Genomic DNA, 23,100 nt, shown 5'->3' with positions numbered 1-23,100 from the left:
CAACACAAGAATTAGTCGTTTTTTCTAAATATTGATGATGTGTAAATGTTATTTTGTGAAGGAAAATACTTCCATCTTTAACCAGCAGCTGGCGGTAACGGACCTGAACTCGTCTTGATTGACACACACATTCATACACACACAAACAAAAAACACACTCTTTTTCTCTCTCTCACACACACACACGCAGAGATTTGATGGGGGCGGGTCCATCTCGGCAGGAGAACCAATCATCTTGCAGGACGCTGCTGAGTTACTTTTGCGGTGAGAGTTGTTGCTCCTCAGACCCATGGCTGCTCAGGTCCATGTCAGCAGGAGGATCTTCTCTGCTTCTCAACCCTGGAGCAGAAACTGTTGATGCCAAAAATACCTGGAATTTGAAATCGATTTTTCTTTTTTAAATCTGTTTTGGGAGCAGTTCGTTGACAGCGCGAGTGTCGGGAGTGAGCCTGCGGGGCTGGCGGGAGCGCGCTTTAAAATGTTGAACGACCTCAAAATTGAAGATGTGACTGATGGAAGCTGCCAGGAGGGTCTGCTCGGTGAGACACACGCACACACGCACACACGCACACACGCACACACACAGACACACACAGACACACACATGAGATCAGTCATAATGTCAAATCTCACACACATCTGAAAATAATACCAACATCTAATTCAAAATAATAAATGTTATTATTAAAAGAACAAGAAAAGGTCAACATGAGGCGCGAGATAACACCCTAATTCGTTCCACAGTGGGAAAAAAGTATATACTTTATAACAGCAACGTTATAAAACAGAATACATATTTTAAAGAATACAAACAATATACATTAGTTAAAAAAACAGCAAAGATAGATATGACGAAAGAAAACTATATGAAAATGTAAACGTCTCAAAACATTCATTATGAAAGTGGTAACTTATTATTTTTAAGCCTTTTTAAAAGTGTCAATTCAATTACTTGTAAGTTGTAAAATCGCCACGAAAAACACAACCAAGATATTTGAAATAAATAAATCACGCCTGGAGTCACATAATACTGTATTTTATAATCTACCTTTAAAAATATGGTGTATTTAAATAATCGCAAACGTTTGTCATTTTTAAATCATATAATTAAAAACGTATTATTGTTTTATTTAAATTTTATTTGAATAGTATTGAATTTAAAACGAATTTTTAAATGTATTTTACTATTTATACAAACAGCCGTTATTGAGGGAATCCAATATTATAAAAACACCAGTAGTAATGTTTTCTAATCGTTTCTTTATACATTATTAATAATGATGAATTAATATTAATAATAACTGTCACCTCTGACCTCCAGACTCCCGCCACTCCTCGGTGTGCGCAGGCTGCACGCGACACATCACTGACCGCTTCCTGTTGCGCGTGAATGGCGCCTCCTGGCACGAGGCCTGTCTGCAGTGCGCCGCGTGCCAGCGGCCGCTCACTGGCACCTGCTTCTTCAGGGAGTCCAAAGTCTACTGTCGGACCGACTACCAGCGGTGAGTTCTGCTCCGTGACCCGGTCACCGGCGCCCGGACCCCGGGCCTCCGAGGCCCCAGTCAACGCGCACGTGTGTGTGTGTGTGTTTGTGTGCGCGAGCGCCGCGGTCGTTTATCATTCGAATATAACTTTATGTTTTCACATTATTTATTTTAACGATGTGTATTTGACTCCAGTCTATTTTATTAGAGAAATAAACCTGTGCATCCCTAGATTGTCATCAAATCACAGTGAAATTAACCTTTTTTATGTTTTTCTAAAATAATTTAAAATACAAAATAATTAAACTTTGAATACATTTTTAGAGACAGTACAAAAGTTACATACATTAACTCAATACAATTAATTTAAAATGAATACACATTTATTATAAGTCATATTTACTTTATAATAAATGCAATAATACAGTCTAGGTTCAGGTAATATATATATATTCTGTGGTAAAGTATAGAGATAAATTGATTTTCTTACTGTTTTATTTTTTTTTTACAAATAAAACGAAATTTTAATCAGGTTGCCACAATATTCTACTGTGGTAAACATATTAATACTTTAGTGTTAAGACATCTTAAAAAACATGTACATTTGTACATTATTGTATTTATTTAATATTAATCCTAGTAAAATCCATAAATCATTAAAAAAAATGTTATACTGAAAAAATCTGACTGATATGTAATTTAATGAATATGTTTAATAAAACTAAAATAAATCATTAATTTATTAATTATGTTCCATTTGTTTCGGTCAGTAGAAGATGTACATGTATGTTTTAAATAGAATAAATTAATTTGTTAGAGAGAAAAAAAGCATAGAATTAGTTATGTTCCCTCCAAAACCTTTTACCCTTCAAAACAAAAACACAAATATTTGTATATATATTCAAAAAAAATCCACAATCTTCTGGACAAAAATACAGTGAAATATGAAGAGAAAAAGATGCATATTGTGTTGATGAGGTGGGGGTCTCGCTGCTGGGTGGTCTCGCCTCTTGTCTTCTGGGTTCTCCCAGACAGCCGGGGCAGCGTGCAGCCAGCAGGCCATCTTGACTGTCAGTCTCGTCTCGGCCGGGCGTCTCTGTGAGCTTGTCACGCTCTCTGAAGAGCTTTTGTCCGGCCGGGCCGATCCAAAACGCTGGAGCCCCCTCCTCACGCCTCTCCGGACCCCGAAACCAGGGGCGAGGAACAGCGAGAGCGCGGTGCTGCACCGCAGGCCTGCAGCTCACAACACTCCGGCTTGAACCGTGACTCAAGTGACTCAATATTCTCCTTAAAGTCACACATGCAGGACGAAAACATCATGATTCAAACTTCCAGGTGCGTCTAGTTTGTCAACAACACGCGTGAACTCATGAGATCCATAATAATCAGTCAGAAACAAAGACGTATTCACGTGTCATAATAACAGAGAGGGACGTGGACTCTGGCTCGGGGAGAATAATGTCTAATATAATGCAAATGTATGCACAGGAAATCACATGCCAAAACACTGCGCCTGTAGATTGATGTTCTTCCAGATGAGCTCCTGAGTGACATGTGGACTTCCTGGACTATTAACCTCAGAGCAGTGACCGCTGCTGGCTTTGACAGGATCTTGCTGTTCCACCGTATATATATATATATAACACTAAAATACTCATCCTCTGTGAGTAGAAACCGAAGTACCTGGAATACATTTTTTGTTAAGACTTTCTTAAATGGTGTCAGGGACAGGTTTACTCTCAGTTCCCCTTTTTGTGTCATTTTACTTTAGATACGAGGACTTTAATACCCCTTCATTTCCCTTGATTTAATTGACAGGAAGTATTCGGAGGAGCAAATACAAAAACAAACAAAAAAAGTAAATAAATAAATTGGATGTAGTTATTTTCAAAGTCCATGAGGTATTGACATTTAATTTCTCACTATTATTAGCTTCATAATCCCTTCTTTATAAAACCTTCCTAAACTGTCATCAACATTTTCCATATTCTCACTCAGATTATTACTTTAATCTTTTTATTTTATTTTTGTTACATTAAATAATTAATTCTTGCGACAAGTAGATCGAAAATGGACAAGATTTAAACAAACTTTTATTCAAACTTAAACTCAATATTGCCTATGAGGTGACAACCCTCTGAGTAATGGTGACCTGAACTGGTCCGGTAATGCTTTGCCGCCCAGTCAGCCAATCAGAGATGTCATAGCAACAAAGAGGTAGAATTGTATCGACCAATCAGCCGTCGCTAAATAAAGCATGAGTGTAGAAATGAGCTTGAACTTTATTAAGACTTCCTTTATTGTAAGTATTCACAGGGTGTATGCAGAATGAAGTTTCATTTGCTTTTGGTTAAGACAAAGTTGTAAAGTGAAGAGATATTATTATTATTATATTATATGTACAACTAATAAATAAAGTTACGAAGAAGCAGTTTAAAAAGAATGTTGTGACGAAGAGCCGTTTAAAATTCAACCTGACATTCACCAGAATAAAAATAGATGGGATTAGATACAAATTAAGTTTTAATTATGATTAGAATTTAAAATGGCACCATAAATAAAGTGGGTGCTGTGTTTAGTGCCTCCCACCATTATGTTAAAGTTTATTTGCTTTAAATATCAGTCAGATCAGATCGATCAATGAAAAGTAGGTTTACGGTCTCAGACTATACATTATACTATACATACTATACCAGACAATACTTCTAGTAAGACTAATAATCTAGTACCATGAGGTAAAATAAACTCTGTGAAACGGCGTTGGACGATATGGCAATATAGATTTATGCATGTATTAATTTCCACTTAAAAGACTGCATTTAAGCAGAGAAAGAAATATTTGTAGAGCGTTTTCTAGACCAGGGTATGTTTTTCCATTTTTTCCTGTCAATGACTATATTTCCAGTCATTTTCCCGACCTTGTCACGGCACGTTCCACACGGTTCGCTCAAGTTAGCTTTATATTCCCAGCTCAGTGATTTGATAAAAAATAAAAAATAGTCAAAGAGTTATTAGTCAGAAGTTCGAGCTGCAGACCTTCTGTAAACATTTAGATTCACGAAAGGTTGTTTTTGGTCTCTTGGCGTGTATGTTTGAACCATTAGTTGTATATACTCGTTTTTTTTTTTTGTCCCTCCGAGCCTCATCCATTCATCATCTTTGAACAAGGACTTGTGTGTCATTAAAAGTCAGCAGGTTTATTTTATTAGCAACCAAAGGTTCTGGAGTGTTCGGCATCAATCACGCCAGAGGTGAAGACGCAGAAGCGGCTCCGCGGGCCGTCCAGGATCCTGAATCCACGTGGGAGCCCAGACCAGAGAGGGCGGGGGGGCAGGAGGGGGGGCAGAACCAGCGGGAGCTCCTTAACGCCGGCCTGTGTTTGGATACTACAGCTGATCAATGGTCAGGCTCGGAGCTGGAAAAACAAGCCTTCGTGCTACTTCTGCGGATCCGGTTTCACCGTCGCTCCAGACTTCTGCCCCGGCAGCCGCGGGTCGTCCTCCTTCCTGCGCCGGCCACATCTTCTAACTGCCGTGATTTATGTCCGGCTGCCGCTCTGACCCCGTCCTGACTTCGCCGACGCGCCACTTGAAACACTCGTCGGACGTAGAAGAAGTGTTGTTGTCGTGGCGACCGTCCTGGAGTTCATCCTCCAGTTTGAACGCAGAAATCGCAAGAATAGACTCGAAGATTAAAAAAAAAATCAAGTAAACATCGTCATCAACTGGGATGATAGTCGTTCTAATGACCAAAGATCCAAAGATCACACTCCGAAGTAAGGAAGTGTATTTTGCCATTATCTTGAAGTTTGATAGGTATCATAATACAGATATATTACAATGCTGTAGTAAAATATTTGTAGTATTGTCAAGTACTTTACTCTGGTGTTGAAGAACTTACAGACCACATGACTCTCGAAGTCGTAACTGCTTTCATTGGTTGCAAAAACCAACATGTCCTAACCTGCTGCAGTCACTTGTATCCTCTCGTCCTCAGTCATCGCAGGATGTAATTGTTCCTTTAGCTGCAAAAGGACGCAAATACTGCTGCCATCTAGTGTCCAGAAATTGCAACCAAAGAAATTACAGCCCTGAATATTTTTATGTTGGTTTTCAATAGAAAATTAAATTATTATTTTATGTTGCAAACACTTCATTGTATATATATATAAAGCATAAAATAACTATCTTAAAAGTATTACTTGGTTCAAAATAAATAATAATATGTTGAATAATGATACATTATCGTGAAAAGTTCATCGATTATGTTTAATCAATAATGATCCAAAGTTGCATATCTAAGAAAAAAGAATTCATCACTATTTGTGTTGCATTTTCTTCACATTTGTGTCTCTAAATGTAAGTTTCCAGTCGAGCGAGAACCCGACTGTGGAACCCGAACCTTCGCGTACCTTCCTACTAAAATGATGGTCCAGGAGCGATCCGTTACCCGTTCATGTTGGATAATTGTTGGATAATTCCTTCCAGCTGCTAACGGCGCTGTGATGGATGGCGGTGTTGTTCGTGCCGCGCTCACATATCAGCAGCAACATGACTCGACTGAAACCAAACACCGCGACCACATCGTTTAATTGCCTGTTTCAGCACCAGCGCTAAACACTGGACCGGGTCCAGGAGGCTGAGGAAATGTGCAGGGAAGTTCTTCTGGGTTTCATGTGAGCCCAGTTATGACTCTTCACTGCTCTGGTGTCATCATGTAGACCAGGTGAGATCAATACCTTGATCGAAGGTCATGTGTGTGGATCACCTGTCATTTAAAAATACACTTGATTGACATACAGGGCAGCCAATCATATGACATTGTCTGACCTTGAACTGATGGCAAAAGATGTTCTGTGTCCAGAGAGTGATGAACACGTCATCATTTCACTCACAGTTCACAACATTTTTTGTCTCTTGACCTTTGACTTTTTTTTAAATTTTATTATAAGCACATTCATAACTGTATTGACTCTACACGGTCGCAGAAAAACATGCAGAACATGAAGGTCCGACTTATTACAGTTTAATAAAGGTTGTTTAAATTAAAAATAATTGTATTTTTTTTTTATTATTTACAATTACAAACTGTACAATTATCTTGGGAAATATACAAAGCGTTTGTTCATGTTTGTGTGGCAATGAAACCTTTGGCCGCTAGATGGCAGCAGTCATTATTCCACCGTTACAATGAAGTCCTGTGAGATGACTGAGGACAAGAGGATACAGTCAACTCCAGCAGCGTTTAAAGCTGTCGTTTGGACATATTTTGGTTTCAAAACAAATGAAAACAGTTACGACTTTCACGTGGTCTGTAAATTATGCAACCTCAGAGTCAAGTACTCGACAATACTACACATAAATCCTTGTTACTACAGTATTGCATCATTGCCTGTATGGTAATAAGGAAGTTTTTTTTATCAGATTCTTGCCGATACACACCCCTAGTGTTAATTTTATCTTATAGCAGAACGTTAGTTTGGGCCTCACAGGAGGAGGTTGTGTATGTCGTGTGTGTGTATTCGTGTGTGTGTCTTTTCTTGTATGTATGTGTGCGCGCGTGTGTGTGTATTCTGATGTTGAGAGCATTGATTTTAAACTTCTAAGCGATCATCACACTGATTTCTTTAAACTTTCAATCCAATTAAACTCATATTTAAAAAACTAAATTTCTGGTACAATACATGTGGGTTACTTACTTACTTAGCTCAAACTTAGCAGTATCCACTGGTTTCTATATACATAATCTTTAGGCATATAAATATGTTGAATCCCCGGACAGCGGTCAGGATGCTTTCCAAAGCTCATGTGACTTGTGTAAACACGCATGTGCGTAAGTTACGGCGCCGACAGGCTCGTAAACTTGCAGCAGAGCAACATGAAAGAGCTGCAGACGGCGTGAACAAGTGATTCACGTCCACGAGATCTGTGTCAATAAGAAGCTCTTCGCTCCGAGGTGGTTACCACGGGAGTCGTACACGGAACCATACGCAGTTTTTACACGTTCATTTAACCAGTTGATTAAACGCTATGTAAAGTTTATCTCCATGTCGGTACACATCCCTTAAAACATGAATAAATCCTTTTAATTAATTAGACTTTGTCCTGCACAACACAATGTCACAGTATAAATTAAGCAAAAGTATATATTACTTCGCAACATTTATTTAGTCTGAATATATTTCCAAATGACATCTAAAAAATGTAACCTTTTATTTAATTACATTTTAAATGTAAATCATTTTTTATTGCATTTTACTTAAACAATTTAATGAACCCTATATTTTACAAAATATTTAAAAAATAACAATAATAATCTTTGATAGATTCTCTTAATACTGTATCATTATGTCGAAATAAAACAAATAAAACAACAAGTAATTATTAATAATAAAATCAAACATTTACTATGATTTTTTTTTTTTGCATCTGAAAAAAACATTTTGCTTTCTCATCCCACAGCCTGCCTGCTACACACAAAAGGATATTTTTTATTTGTAATGACAATATTAATCTGATACATTTGGTTGTGTTGACTTGTTGTGTGTGTTTGCAAGTGTGTTGAACGAAACATTTTATTCTATTAAATATCAATATATTTATTTGTATGATTGATTGTCAAAAAAGAACAGAGAAAATCAGATTTTATTATGAGTATTTTACTCATAAGTATTGTACTCATGTACATGTTAAAGTCAGTGAAAGGGTTGGAAATGTTTTTGTTAAGATGACATAAATATATTCTCATCAGTTCCAGAGAAGAGCTGGTGAAATATAACTGTGGAGGATTTGAACTGATTTTTATCTCGGACTGAGGTTTCAGAACATCTGATTCATCCTGTCAGTGTTTCTAGAAAGATGGTCACGCTTTTTTTTTTATGACCGCTCCAGCAGGGAGGAGGTCTTGTGGTGAAGAGTCAACCAAATAAAAGCCCAAAAGCGTCTGCCAGGGCTGGTGTTTACTGACCTGGGCGAGCGGGCCGAGCCTCCAGTGACTCAAACAAGAGTCGGACAATGAGGCGGAGATAATTGCGGGAGTGGGTGTTTATGAGTCTGAGCCGCTCAATTACCACGTGGGATGCTTGAGAATATATTCCGTGTCTCCGACGCGAGGACGTGGTTCAGGAGTCGGCCCGGTGAATGTTTACGTTGGCGACCGAGGAACGAAAATATACTTCTCCGCTCGCTGTGCAGGATATTGACGATGGAAATACGAGCATGATAACATCCACAATAATGGATCACATCCATCAAACCCTAGTGCATCACATGACTTTTGTTTGACTCTCAGCATCGTAGAACTTGTATCAAAACATCTGAACTATGTAGACGAGCCGCAGTCACTCACATGACAGCATTAAAACAATCATATATATATATATATATATATATATATATATAGATGTATATCTAGGATTACGAGTTGAAAGTCTGACAATCATGTAAAACTCGATTCAAACATACATTTAACAAAATATATGAATGAAAAAAACAAATTTATTTTAATAAAAGTATATCATACTCAATTAAAATAATGAAAAAGTATTTTAGACATTTTAGTATCAATACTTTTTTGATTTTCAATACTTTCGACAAACCTAATGTATATTTATGTTTGTGTGTGTAAAAAATCTGCAGCAAATGTGTTTTATAATTTATATTATGTAGATGTTTGTGTGCATATTTCATTGTGTGTTCATAAATGTTGGTCATGTGCATCAATCTTTGTGTATTTTATACTCAAGTGTGTATATGTTTTGTTTGTCCTTGTCTGAATGTGTGCATCTTCATTGTCGTTGTGTGCGTTGTATTTTGTGTGTTCTCGTGAACTATTTTAAGCTGCTTCACCCATTGCTTGCGTGGGTTTACTCCAGGTACTCCAGTTTCCTCTAACAGTCACACAGACTCACTCTAGATGTGTGACTGTGTGTCTGTTGTGTCTCCATGAATCAGCAGTTTGTAGCCTGAGGTAGAATCTTTGTGTCTGCAGAGAGAAATAAAAAACGTGTCTGTGGTGGGCAGTGTTGGCTGTGGTGGTTTGTGGTGGTTTGTGGTGTCTGGTCCTGACGTTGTGAATCGGATCCTCTGACACTGATGTGGAGGACGGCAGTGGAGGTCTCCGGGGAAATAAAGTCAGCCCCCCCCAACCCATCTCCCCTTATATCACAGCTCATATCTGTTTATTTACGAGTGTGTGTGTGTGTGTGTGTGTGTGTGTGTGTGTGTGTGTGTGTGTGTGTGTGTGTGTGTCGCCCCTGAAGCCTCCAGCGAGGTCCGGCTGACTGACAGGAGGGAAGTGACCCCTCAACTCATACCTGCAGTTTGAATGAACTGGTGCTTTATATGGAAAATTACTGCCGTTCATATGTTTGTTTATTAAGAATGCAGAAGAATTCTATAGCAGCGTAAAAGTGATGGAATATTGCAACAATAACAAAACAAATGCCTTTAAAATAAGTAAACATAAACATACATTTCCGAAGTATTAATAAAAAACAGTTCTGTTATCAAGAGAAACAGATTAAATGCATTAATGGACAAATTGAGTTGAAAAATAATATTAAAGAAAAAGTTAAAAGAAAAATATGAATGACATTTTCAATTATATATATATTAATTTAAAATAACATATATATAAAAGAATATATCACTAGAAAAAAAAAGCATTTTCATGAAACAAACATACACATTTAACAAAAGATATTAATTAAAAAAGGTATGTTCTTTAAAATATAGGAATGGAAAAAACATATATTTTGATTAAAATATGTGGATGGAAAGAACATATTTTAATAAAGGGGTATGAATATTCTTTTTGATTTTATACAAATAATTATTAAAAAACATGTATTTGAGTAAGAAATATGAATAAAAAACATTATTCTTAGAAGAATTTAAGAAGTTCATGATAAAATGCATGAATAAAAACAGAGTAATGGAAGTAAATATAAAAACATAGTATTACTATGTATTTTATGATATAAAAACAAACAAACGCATAAATTATGATCGTCGCAGATGTCTGACGGCCTCACGAGGCCCACAGGCCACAATGTCCATGATGTGCCAAAAGTAATTTATTATTCATTTTCTTTTTAAAAACATAATTGTGCTCACTTTAATCAACATGATAAATTAAAACATGAAGTGTATTATTATAAATCTTCCACCACTCGGAGCTGCTTTAACAATTCAATTAATAACATTGAATCACATAATTAAAAATGAAAGCTTGTGAAGCTCCTGTGACTTTTGTTGAGTTTAAATATTGAAGTTTTTATCTATATTTTAGTCGTGCTGCTTGATGTACTTTGTGACCCTGAAATCTCTCCCAATGACCTTTGGAAAAACCTTCAGTTCAGTCACAGAACTAACCATCGTGACTAAAAAGTTGCTCAGACCAGATAACATCCGCTGACTCAGCGCTTCTTGTTCTTCTGCAGCAGCTGATGAAACAGCTGATTTATTTCACGATGTCATCACGGAGCTCTTCTTTACATTCTTTTGTCTCGCTTGCACAAACCGCCCCAGAGCCGTCAATCATCCACCTGGAGTGTGGCGACGAGTCTGGACTATGGTTCTGGTCTCGGCGTCTCCTCTGCCGACTGTTCGGATCAGAGCCGTGGATGATGGAGGCGAAGCAAACATGTTAAGTGTCTCCCCAGAGAATCCTTCTCCCTCCGGCTGACTTCTTGAGCTCTGCCTGGGCAAACAACACGCCTCCTCACTCCTCGTCTCCTCCGGCCTCCTCCAACAATCATCTTTTGATCACTCCTTCTAATTAAAAGTCCAACAAGCTGCCGCCCACCCTCGGCCTCCTCGGGTCAGCGGGCTCTCGGGGGATGGAGGGCAAACAAGAACACAGAGCAGGAACACACACAGTCTGTTTTTCCTGCTTCATCCTTTCTTCGCTCCTCTTACCCTGTTTAATCCTGCGCTCCTTTGGACTTGTTAAGCCGCGGCAGCAGCGTGGAGGGTCAAGGAGGCTCCTCTGAGGAGGTGAACCCCAGTGGTGGTCCGCGGCCCCGCTGGAGTAAACTCAAGAGGACCCCGACATTAATCCTCCAACACTTCAGATCTGAGTGAGCGAACACGCTTTAGTTTCGTCGTCTGCTGCTGACGCTCGAACGTAAACACTCGCGGTCGACGACATTATTGTTCAACTGGAGTCACAACACACACAAAAACATACATGAAAATATGAAGAATATTTACGGGAAGAACTGATTTTCTCCCTTTAGTATATAATCTCTAAAATATCTTGTTTGATTGACGGAAAATTGTTCAATTCCAGTAAAAATCTTTTCGTTTTTTCCAGTTAAAAATTGTTTCATTTTAGTTGAAAATAGTTTGATTCTATTTGAAAATTGTTTGATTATAGTTGAAAATTGTTTGATTAAAATAGAAAATTGTTTCATTTTAGTAGAAAATTGTTTGATTCTAGTTGAAAATTGTTTGATTATAGTTGGAAATTGTTTGATTCTAGTTGAAAATTGTTTGATTATAGTTGAAAATTGTTTCATTATAGTAGAAAATTGTTTGATTCTAGTTGAAAATAGTCTGATTCTATTTGAAAATTGTTTGATTACAGTTAAATTGTTTGATTTTAGTTGAAAATAGTTCGATTTAAATAGAAAATTGTTTCATTTTAGTTGAAAATAGTTTGATTCTAGTTGAAAATTGTTTGATTATAGCTGGAAATTGTTTGATTATAGTTGAAAATTGTTTGATTATAGTTGAAAATAGTTTGATTATAGTTGAAAATAGTTTCATTTTAGTAGAAAATAGTTTGATTCTAGTTGAAAATAGTTTGATTCTATTTGAAAATTGTTTGATTATAGCTGGAAATCGTTTGATTATAGTTGAAAATTGTTTGATTAAAATAGAAAATTGTTTCATTTTAGTAGAAAATTGTTTCATTTTAGTTGAAAATTGTTTGATTCAAGTTGAAAATTGTTTGATTCTAGTTGAAAATAGTCTGATTCTATTTGAAAATTGTTTGATTATAGTTGAAAATAGTTTCATTTTAGTAGAAAATTGTTTGATTCTAGTTGAAAATAGTCTGATTCTATTTGAAAATTGTTTGATTACAGTTGAAAATAGTTTGATAATAGTTAAAATTGTTTCATTAAAATAGAAAATTGTTTAATTTTGGTTGAAAATTGTTTGATTCTAGTTGGAAATTGTTTGATTACAGATAAATATTGTACAATTTAAGTGTAAAGCAAAAAACTTGCAAATGTACTAAAAATGTAAAGGACAAGATGAGATTAATGTAAAGAATTATAAGATAATTCTGTGTTAAGTGTAAGAAGTTATATCTTTAACTGCTTCTCTGCGTGTGTTGTGGGTTAAAGTTTAGGCCAGAGTTTGGACACAAACAATGGTGTTGATCAAACAAAAAATGTACAGTTGATTATTTACAAGTAAAAATATAGTTGTGACATTTGATTTTGTCTCATTTGTATTTTCGGTGACAATAGTTCTATAAATAAACGTCATCTTCAAGAGCGAACCTCGTGCTGCTGCTGCTGAAGCCGTTTCTATAAGTAATGTTGGACATTTGAACAGCATCCAAACGAAGGACAAAAGTCTTCAGAGCAGAGAGCATCTTCCTCATCAACCCCCCCCTCACCAACCACTCCACACTTCCACAAAGACCCTCCTCCACCCAACTCTCTTTTCTTCTCCGTCTATCTTCTTGGCTTCTCTCGTACTTTCTCCTCCCTGATCTGGATCTGAGAAGTGAATTCAGTTTGAAATGTCACGGCGAAGAATGTGTCAATAGAGATCTCTGCTGGCTGCGCTCTTGGCTGGGCTCTCCGCCTGGATCATCATGCTAAAACTATACAACTAATCCACACAACAGCCTCTGTGAGCCCAGACAACAAAACATCACAGTGGGCCGGAGCCGTGAAATCCACGTGTTCAGACAATCCCAGTGTTTTCTCAGAGAAAGAGCAGCACCTGCAGGATTACTGCGTCTCCGCCATCACTGCTGCCGCACAGAATAACTGCCACCAAACATTTCTCCCGAGCGGACGTGTTTAGCTGCCGCCATCTTGAAGGTGCTTTTTTCTCTGTAACAAATGTTGAGATTCTCGTTGAATTAATCTTACGACATCTTAACTTACTTTTGTCAGAATTAAAAGAGAAATAAGGCAAAGCTGTCAGTATAGCTGTGGATATACATCTCTACCCTCATCTATGTTCTGGAGCGATGGGAAGACACACGATTATTACGTCTTTCATCAAATACTAGTTACTTTAATATTGTATAACTCTATAATTCATGACATTAATTAATTTTCTGTCACCTGCATGACTCGTAGTTATTTGTAACTGCTTTCATTTGCTTTGAAGCTAAAATATGTCCAAACATCAGCTTTAAAAGCAGCTGTAGTCGACTGCATCCTCTCGTCCTCAGTCATCGCCAGGATATCGCAAGATTTCATTGTTTCTTTAGCTGCGGGGAACATAATGACTGCTGCCATCTAGAGGTCGGAAGTTGATTTGCAACACAAAAATGAGAGGCGTGAATATTTGCATGTTGATTGTAAATAAAAAATAAACGTATTTTATTTTTCACACACTTAAACTATAAAAATAAAAAAACATCAAACTATGATAGAAATAAAGTATGACTTGAAAAACACTCCAGACTGTAAAGTGTTGAGATAACTTTGTTATGATTTGATACTTCGAAGTGGATGACGAAATAAAAATAAATAAATACAGTTGAATATTGATACCGTATCATTAAAAAAACAAAATTTCGATATTTAAATGTATCGATATTTTCTCACATCTCTACCTCCTACAGTGATTGTTTTGTGAGTTTCTAAGGCTGAAGCTGTACATGTAAATCCGACTGTTAATGTTTTTTTAATGCTGTAATGTTTGCTCGATTCGTACCTGACTTCCAGTCTTTCTGCATCCAGCCTCAAGTGGACACTATATGAACTGCAGCTACACTTCCTTTTTTTTATGAAGCTGTCTGAATCACACAGTATGAAAAATCTTCAAATGATTTGTGCATCTAAAGCTGGAACACTCAAATTTACAATAGTCGTTTACTATTACTATTTCCTTTTCCAGTGAAAGTATCGTTAAACACGTCGTCATCAGCATAGCGGGCAACAAGTCAATGATCTGTGAGTGTGTTCAAGTGTGTTTCTTTATAATCCGAGGTCCGCCACCCTGGGTAGCTTCTGGAAATTAAGTGAATGAATGTATCATCAGGTTTGTATCTTAAGAACTGGAGTTGATGATATAAATCACGTGTTGTCGACTCTCACTTGTGTGACGATGAACAGAACAACTTAGTTACACACACGGTTCTTCTTTCATGTGGTCTTAAGAAAGAGTCCAGCCATGAAAAACCAACACCGACTGATAGTTTGATTTTGAGTGAAAATGGACAAAATTCCATCCACATACTGTGATGGTCCACTGGTGTGAGCCGGTCCACCGTCTTCCTGTACGAGTTCCTGTACGTGTTGACTTCAAAAGAGACAGAAGGTCATTCTCAGAGGTCACCACAGAGTCCAGCACTGAACATTCCAGGAGTCCTTCTTGTGGTCTGGCACGTTCCCAGATCAATTAAACAATTTCATGCACTTAAGAGACGATTCAGAATTCTGTGTTTCGTGTTTCATGTCCAGCTTCTGGCCCCTCGCTCTGGACCCAAACTCGCCTTGATGGATTTTAAGGATCCTAAACTTTCTAAATAAAATTCAACAAAATAGAATAATATTTTTCTTCAGGATCTATCGTCTCAAATGAGCCTTTTCTTTATCTATTTGAAGTGAAATTCAAAATCTTGCTTCTCAAAACATGCATTAATGCATAAAACAACCGACGTCTCAGTGAAGCAGATCCAGATCTTTCCCACTCTGACGCGGGTCTTCTCTCCAGGTTGTTCGTCAGCCGGTGCAGCAGCTGCCAGCAGACCATCGGTCCCAGCGAGCTGGTGATGCGAGCGCTGGCGAGCGTCTACCACCTGCACTGCTTCTGCTGCGGCGTCTGCGAGCAGCAGCTCCGCAAGGGTGACGAGTTCGTGCTGAGAGACGGTCAGCTGACCTGCAAGAGGGACTTCCTGAGAGGAGCCGACCTGCCGGACGCCTTCAGCCCGGAGCGCTCGGACTCAGGTGAGGTTCGAGGGTCTCGAAGGTGGCCGTGGGTTGGAGTCTGACCTGGTCTTTCTTCTTGCACGCAGAAAGGGAAGACGAGGATGTGAAGCTGGAGAAGTGTCAAGACCAACAGGGCGAGGACAGCAAAGACCCTCGCAGACCCAAACGGCCCCGGACCATCCTCACCACCCAGCAGAGGAGGGCCTTCAAGGCCTCGTTCGAGGTCTCCTCCAAACCCTGCAGGAAGGTAGAGACATCCTCCAGACTCTACATCTCCTGTGACGGCATGATCGTTGTTGATCTGAAGACCAGAGTTTAAATAAATGATCTTTAGTGAATGAAACATGAAACCATCAAAAGTTAGGACTTCCTGTTCTACAGTACACAATATTTGGAACACATAGGTTACAAGGATGTACATTAAAGTCCATGCATGCAGGCGCACACGTGCCACACACATGCACTGAAGCCGCACACATGCCGCACACATGCACCAAAGCCGCATGCACAGATGCCGCACACAAGCCGCAGGCATGCATGCAGACATGCCGCACACGTGCACCAAAGCCACATGCAGACATGCCGCACACCTGCCGGACACATGCACCAAAGCCGCATGCAGACATGCCGCACACCTGCCGCACACATGCACCAAAGCCGCACACCTGCCGCACACATGCACCAAAGCCGCATGCAGACATGCCGCACACCTGCCGCACACATGCACCAAAGCCGCATGCAGACATGCCGCACACCTGCCGCACACATGCACCAAAGCCGCATGCAGACATGCCGCACACCTGCCGCACACATGCACCAAAGCCACATGCAGACATGCCGCACACCTGCCACACACATGCACCAAAGCCGCATGCACAGATGCCGCACACAAGCCGCAGGCATGCATGCAGACATGCATGCAGACATGCCGCACACGTGCACGAAAGCCGCATGCAGACAAGCCGCACACGTGCACCAAAGCCGCATGCAGACATGCCGCACACCTGTCGCACACATGCACCAAAGCCGCATGCACACCTGCAGCACACAAGCCGCAGTCATGCATGGACAAATGCCGCACACATGCACCAAAGCCGCATGCACAGATGTCACACACAAGCCGCAGGCATGCATGCACACATGCACCAAAGCCGCATGGACGCATTCCGCATTCATGCACCAAAGCCGCATGCAGACATTTATGCATGCCGCACTTACGCACAGGAGCTTCACTTATAGACACACATATAGTAAATGCATGCACGCAAACATGCCACACGAAAGCCGCACACATGCCAGAAAAAACAGTTATACGACTGTTTTGTACATTTTAAATGTTTTCCCTTGAACTAGACTTGAACAAGAACTGTCTCTTCTCTTCCTTCAAAATAAAGCACATTAATGAACCAAAAACTGCTACAAGTTACAAATAAAAGCTGAATAACAAACTATCTCAGTGAACTCTGTCGGGTCATGATCCTTGTTTCTCTTCATCATCACAACGTTTTTAAGTGTTTAATTTTTACCATCATGTGACCTCCAGGTGCGGGAGACTCTCGCGGCAGAGACGGGCCTCAGTGTCCGTGTGGTCCAGGTGTGGTTCCAGAACCAGAGAGCTAAGGTTGGTGCACTAGAGCTCCAGAATTTGACTCAATTCTTCATTATTAATATCACCAAGACGAGCGGCGGCCATGTTTGTTTTCAGTTCAAATGTCTGTGTAAATGAGTTGGATATGTTCGGATTTTTGAGCCACTGAGAGCAAAATAGTCATTTTTGATATTTTGTTCTGGGGACAGAGACCGATGGCACCATTAGAGAAGTTAATCGTTTTAGCTTTGCCAAGGTTTTATGCTTCAGGAGATGCCGCAGCCAAAACTTCTTCCAAAAAGATGATCGCAAACTGGCCCCGAAAATCCTCGCCAGCTGATGTCGTTTTTCTGCGGCGAATGTTGATGAAAGTCTATTATTAATTCTCATAATTATGGTCTGGCTTCAGACACGGATCAGGAGCTTCCTGCTAATAAACTGTTAACTCTACAAATCTGCAAAAAAATTAAGTTGTTTTTTCAAGTTTTCTTTTTGCTAAAAATGCTTAATTTTGTAAAGTAGCTCTTTGTCTGTTAATCTAGAGGATTATCTGTTTCTCAGTTTAATGTTTGCTCAGCTTGTTGCTGATTTTAAGAAGACAACTTTTGATTCTGTAATAATCCAACAGCATCACGGGGTTTAACAATGAAATATTGTTCATATTTTGGGGGAAAAATAGGAAGTTAATAAATGAAAAGTTCAAATTTTACAGACAGTTGATAATTATAACAACAATAATAATTATAGTAATTATAGTAATAACTACGGTCATAATAACAAAAATAATTATAGTAATAACAACCACAATCATTATAATAACAATAATAACGATAGTTATAACTATGGTATTTATAGCAACAATAATGATGACATAAAAATAAAGACATTAATAATGATAATAACCACAAATTATGATAACAAAAATAATTATAATAATAACTATGGTCATAATAATAACAATAATAATTATAGTAATAACTACGGTCATTATAATAACAATGATGATAATAATAACCACAATAATAATAACAATAATAATTACAGTAATAACTATGGTCAGTATAGCAACAACAATGGTGACATAATAATAAAGCATTCATGATAACAACCACAAATTATGATAACAATAGTAATTATAGTAATAACTATGGTCATTATAATAACAATAATTATAATAATAAACACAATCATGATAATAACAATAATATTGATTGTAAAAACTATGGTCAGTATCGCAACAACAATGTTGACATATTAATAAAACATTAATGATAATAACAACGACAAATTATGATAACAATAGTAATTATAGTAATAACTATGGTCATAAAAATAATAATGATAGTTATAACTACGGTCATTATAATAACAATAATAATAATAATAATAACCACAATCATTATAATAACAATAGTTATAACCACAATCATTATAATTACAATAATAATGATAGTAATAAATATGTTCATGATGACATTAATAATAACAACATTAATAATGCTAATAACCAAAGATTATGATGACAATAATAATGAAAATAATGTATACAGTCATTATAACAACAATAATAATGATTATGACACAAACGACAATAATGATTATATTAATATCAATACAAGTTTTTTATTATTTTTATTTCATCATTATTTATTATTTTCAATCACTTTATTTCCTACAACACAATAGGAAGATTTTAACTCTTTGGCCAAATAAAATGAATAAACGCATACAGTATACGACTTTTATTCATAATACGTGTTTTTACTGTATTTTTTACTGTTTATTTCACAGTTTAACTTTTGATATGGTTGGTATTTAGCATTTCTCATGTTGGCTACAATCCTACATTAAAAAAACATTGATTTTCTCTTAAATGTTAAAGCTTAAGTGGAGGACATGTCTCGGGGAGTGGAAGTGTATTGTATGTTGATTTAATCTAAATTATATTCTCAAAGAACAAAGCGTCCACTTTCATCTGGTGCTATTAATAATCCTCTCTGGACAGGTTTTGACGCCACTAATTAAAATAGTTTTATGGGTTGATTCTCTGGCGTCTCCGAGAGCAAACGTCATAAATCCTGTGTACACGTGTGTCTCCGCTGTTGACTCTGATATTTTGGTTGCAGATGAAGAAGTTAGCCCGCAGACAACAACAACAGCAGGAGCAGCACAACAGCCAGCGACTCGGCCAAGGTGAGGATTTACGTCTCCCGCGGGCCTCCTCGCGAGGTCATTCATGAATTATTTAGGACGAGGATTCTGAAGCGACCACGAGTCCAATAAACGCGGCGGTCGTTATGTCGGTCCTCGCCCGGGGTCTCGTGTGACGCCCGAAGCGCAGACATGGCTCGCGGGCTTATTGCCACTGTGGTCTCCGGGCGGATATGAAGAGGCAGTTTAGATAAGTGTCTCGCTGCTCTGGCAAGAGCCGCCTCGCTCTGTTCAGGGACTTCCAGCATGTCAATATTGGCACAGCAGCCCACTTTATTACGGCTGCTGCTGTTAACCAAATGAGCTGAGCAAACCTGCGGACGTCGTTGTTTGAAGATGCTGTCGGAGGAAGATGAAGCCTCCTGGAGGACACGGTTCAAACAACCGTCAGACGGTCTTGTACGACATTTAAAAAATCGCTTCTAGAACCTGGAGAATAACAGGAATCTGCATCTTCACTTTTCACACTCAGCTCGTCAAGTAAAAAATGGTTGCAGGTTGAAATCCTTGTTTTTAAAAAATGATGTCTTCTGCCTCAGAGGTCATGTCCGGCTGCATGGACGCTCTCGTCGGATCCTTCTCCGGACCTTTGCTGAGCAGCCAGCAGCTCATCACGCTGGAGCAGAACGGCTACAACGCCGACCCCTTCCAGCAGGGTCTGACCCCCCCGCAGATGCCCGGAGACCACATGAACCCCTACGGTGAGAACCAAACCTTTCGTCTCTGACCTTTTCGTATTCATAGGGTTCACGACCTTCATAGTTACACACCGACACACGCCTGAACATGCGCGCACACACAGACACACACACGTGCATCAAGAGTTCCCTCCCAACATGATCTGCTCCGTCACTCCGGTCCGTTATTGGCACTTAAGTGAAATGACCCAATAAGTTGTGAGGCTTCATTAAAAATTGATGAGTCGTCAAACCTTCAACATTTACACACTCGGATTGTAATAAAGCAAAATGAGTCCCTGGAGAGCTGCCACGTGGTGTACACATAAATACACACACACACACACAAACGAACACATAAACACACACATGTGAAGAGAGGCAGTCACACAATATATATACACACACACACACACACGAACAGACGCACACATACACATGCAAATGTACACACAAAATTCCACACGGTCATGCACACATAGATAGACAGTACATACAGGCACACACTTGAACACACATACATTGACACAGACACAAAAACACACCAGCAGACGCACATATTCACACTAAGAGAGACAAATTCAATCACAAATTGACATACACTCTCATACGCACATGCACATATAGACAAACACAAGAACACACATACATGCACACATACACAAAAACATGTAAACACTCACACAAAAGAAGAACCACAAATATACATACTAACACAGAGAGAGCGAGAAAGACACTCACTCACACAAATACATACACACAATCAGTGATACACAACAAATATACACTCACACAAACACATGTAAACACTCACACAAAAGGGAAACCACACACATACATACTCACACAGAGAGACACGCACACACAAAACTACGCATACATATATACACACAATGAGAGACAAATTCATTCACAAATTGACATACACTCTCATACGCACATATAGACAAACACATGAACACACATACATGCACACATTCACACATACACAAAAACATGTAAACACTCACACAAAAGGAGAACCACAAATAGACATACTCACACAGAGAAGAAAACACACACAGAGAGAGACACTCACTCACACAAATACATACACACACACACAGTGTAACACAACGTATATACACTCACACAAACGCATGTAAACACTCACACAAAAGGGAAACCACACACATACATACTCGCACAGAGAAAAACGCAGAGAGACAGATAGAGACACACACACACAAAATGACGCATACATATATATACACACACAAAACGACGCATACATATATATACACACACAAAACGACGCATACATATATATACACACACACAAAACGACGCATACATATATATACACACACAAAACGATGCACACATATATATACACACACAAAACGACGCATACATATATATACACACACAAAACAATGCATACATATATATACACACACAAAACGACGCATACATATATACACACACACAAAACGACGCATACATATATATACACACACAAAACGACGCATACATATATATACACACACAAAACGACGCATACATATATACACACACACAAAACGACGCATACATATATAGACACACACAAAACGACGCATACATATATATATACACACAAAACGACGCATACATATATATACACACACAAAACGACGCATACATATATATATACACACAAAACGATGCATACATATATATATACACACACAAAACGACGCATACATATATATACACACACAAAACGACGCATACATATATATAAACACACACAAAACGACGCATACATATACACACAGGGAGACACGCATGTTTGGTTCAAGTGTAGTTTCACGCTGAGGTGGTGAGGTAGTAGAAGAAGTAAAAATAAGTTTTATTCGACGAAGAACCACTGAGGCAGAAACCTGCTTAGAACCAGTGATGGTTCCGATCTTTATGTTCCTGACGCTCTCTTCTCTCCAGGTCACTCGTTCTTCCACGACATGGACAGCGACGCGTCGCTCGCCAGCCTCAGCGACTCCTTCATGAGTGCGGTGGACGCGTCTCTTCACACTCGCGTCAACAACCCCATCGACCGGCTCTACTCCATGCAGACGTCCTACTTCGCCTCCTGAGCGCGTCGCCGCGGCAACGCTCCGAAAAGCTCTTCTTCGTCTCGGACACGGAGAAACACCAGCAAAAAAAAGGGAAAACTGGAGACTTGACATGAATCTTTGTAAACTTAACTTGTGCACTTGTTGACCTTAAACGTTACTCAGGAAGGATGTACATGTACTTTTGAAACAAGGCAATAATCTTGACCGTGAACTCCAGTAATTCCACCTTTGATGTCAACAATCGACACTATTTATTTGTCTGAAACTTTGGATACTTGTATTTATCTTTGTGTTGATTTGACTGTGTATTGCTATTTATTTCCTACTGGTGTTTGTATCGCTGAATAAAACGTGTTTTGTCAAATTTGACATTTCGATTCATTGAATGAAGAGATTAAGGGTTAAGTCCCTGTTTTGAGCGGAAACTGATGTGTCCAAGACATGATCCCTGAGGAACACCCTCACTGGTGATCCATTAAATAAGAGTTGGACCTTTTATTGGCTCCTCCTTCAATTCTTCCAGGTATGTTGAGGGGGATTAACTTGTATCTTAACTCTGCTGCTGCCCATAGAAGTATTGATTTATCATATGTATTTCAGACCAAATGTTTTTTTAATCTATTTACTAAAACTTTGGAACGTTTGGTCTAAATTGAACTTCAGGCAAAAAGGATAAAACAATACAATTTGGGATAAAATGCTGTAAATATTTATTTAAGTTTAAGAAACTTTCACGTGTTTTTAATACATTTTAAGTTTTTAATTGACTTCAAGACACACCTGCAAGCTCTGGCACTTTTTGTTAGAATTTGAAAAGATAGAAAATATGAATAAAAAAAGTTCTGCAGGTGAAGAGCTTATGTGACACATTAAAAAAAAAAATCACAATAAATATCTTCAAATATCAGTTATC

The 23,100-nt window shown here is 38.5% G+C and overlaps 1 protein-coding gene across 1 annotated transcript; it reads left to right on the top strand.

Moving 5' to 3' along the window:
* Positions 1–289: 289 nt before the first annotated feature.
* LOC148079561 (LIM homeobox transcription factor 1-beta-like) lies at positions 290–22,205 on the top strand. The gene is made up of 9 exons (XM_087792360.1): positions 290–307; positions 419–539; positions 1,322–1,502; positions 15,401–15,633; positions 15,702–15,862; positions 17,159–17,236; positions 19,330–19,396; positions 19,954–20,115; positions 22,054–22,205. The coding sequence occupies exons 1-9, from the start codon at positions 290–292 to the stop codon at positions 22,203–22,205; spliced, it is 1,173 nt and encodes a 390-aa protein (XP_087648486.1).
* Positions 22,206–23,100: the final 895 nt, after the last annotated feature.

The sequence above is a fragment of the Callionymus lyra genome, chromosome 5 (genome assembly GCF_982586985.1).
Source record: "Callionymus lyra chromosome 5, fCalLyr1.hap1.1, whole genome shotgun sequence".
In the NCBI taxonomy this organism is placed as follows: Eukaryota; Metazoa; Chordata; class Actinopteri; order Syngnathiformes; family Callionymidae; genus Callionymus; species Callionymus lyra.
This window is presented reverse-complemented; position numbering and strand designations above follow the sequence as displayed.

Coding starts and splice junctions, on each gene's coding strand:
- LOC148079561 (XM_087792360.1), top strand. Junction 540..1,321: donor CTGCCAGGAGGGTCTGCTCG/GTGAGACACACG, acceptor TCTGACCTCCAG/ACTCCCGCCACTCCTCGGTG. Junction 15,634..15,701: donor CCCGGAGCGCTCGGACTCAG/GTGAGGTTCGAG, acceptor TCTTGCACGCAG/AAAGGGAAGACGAGGATGTG.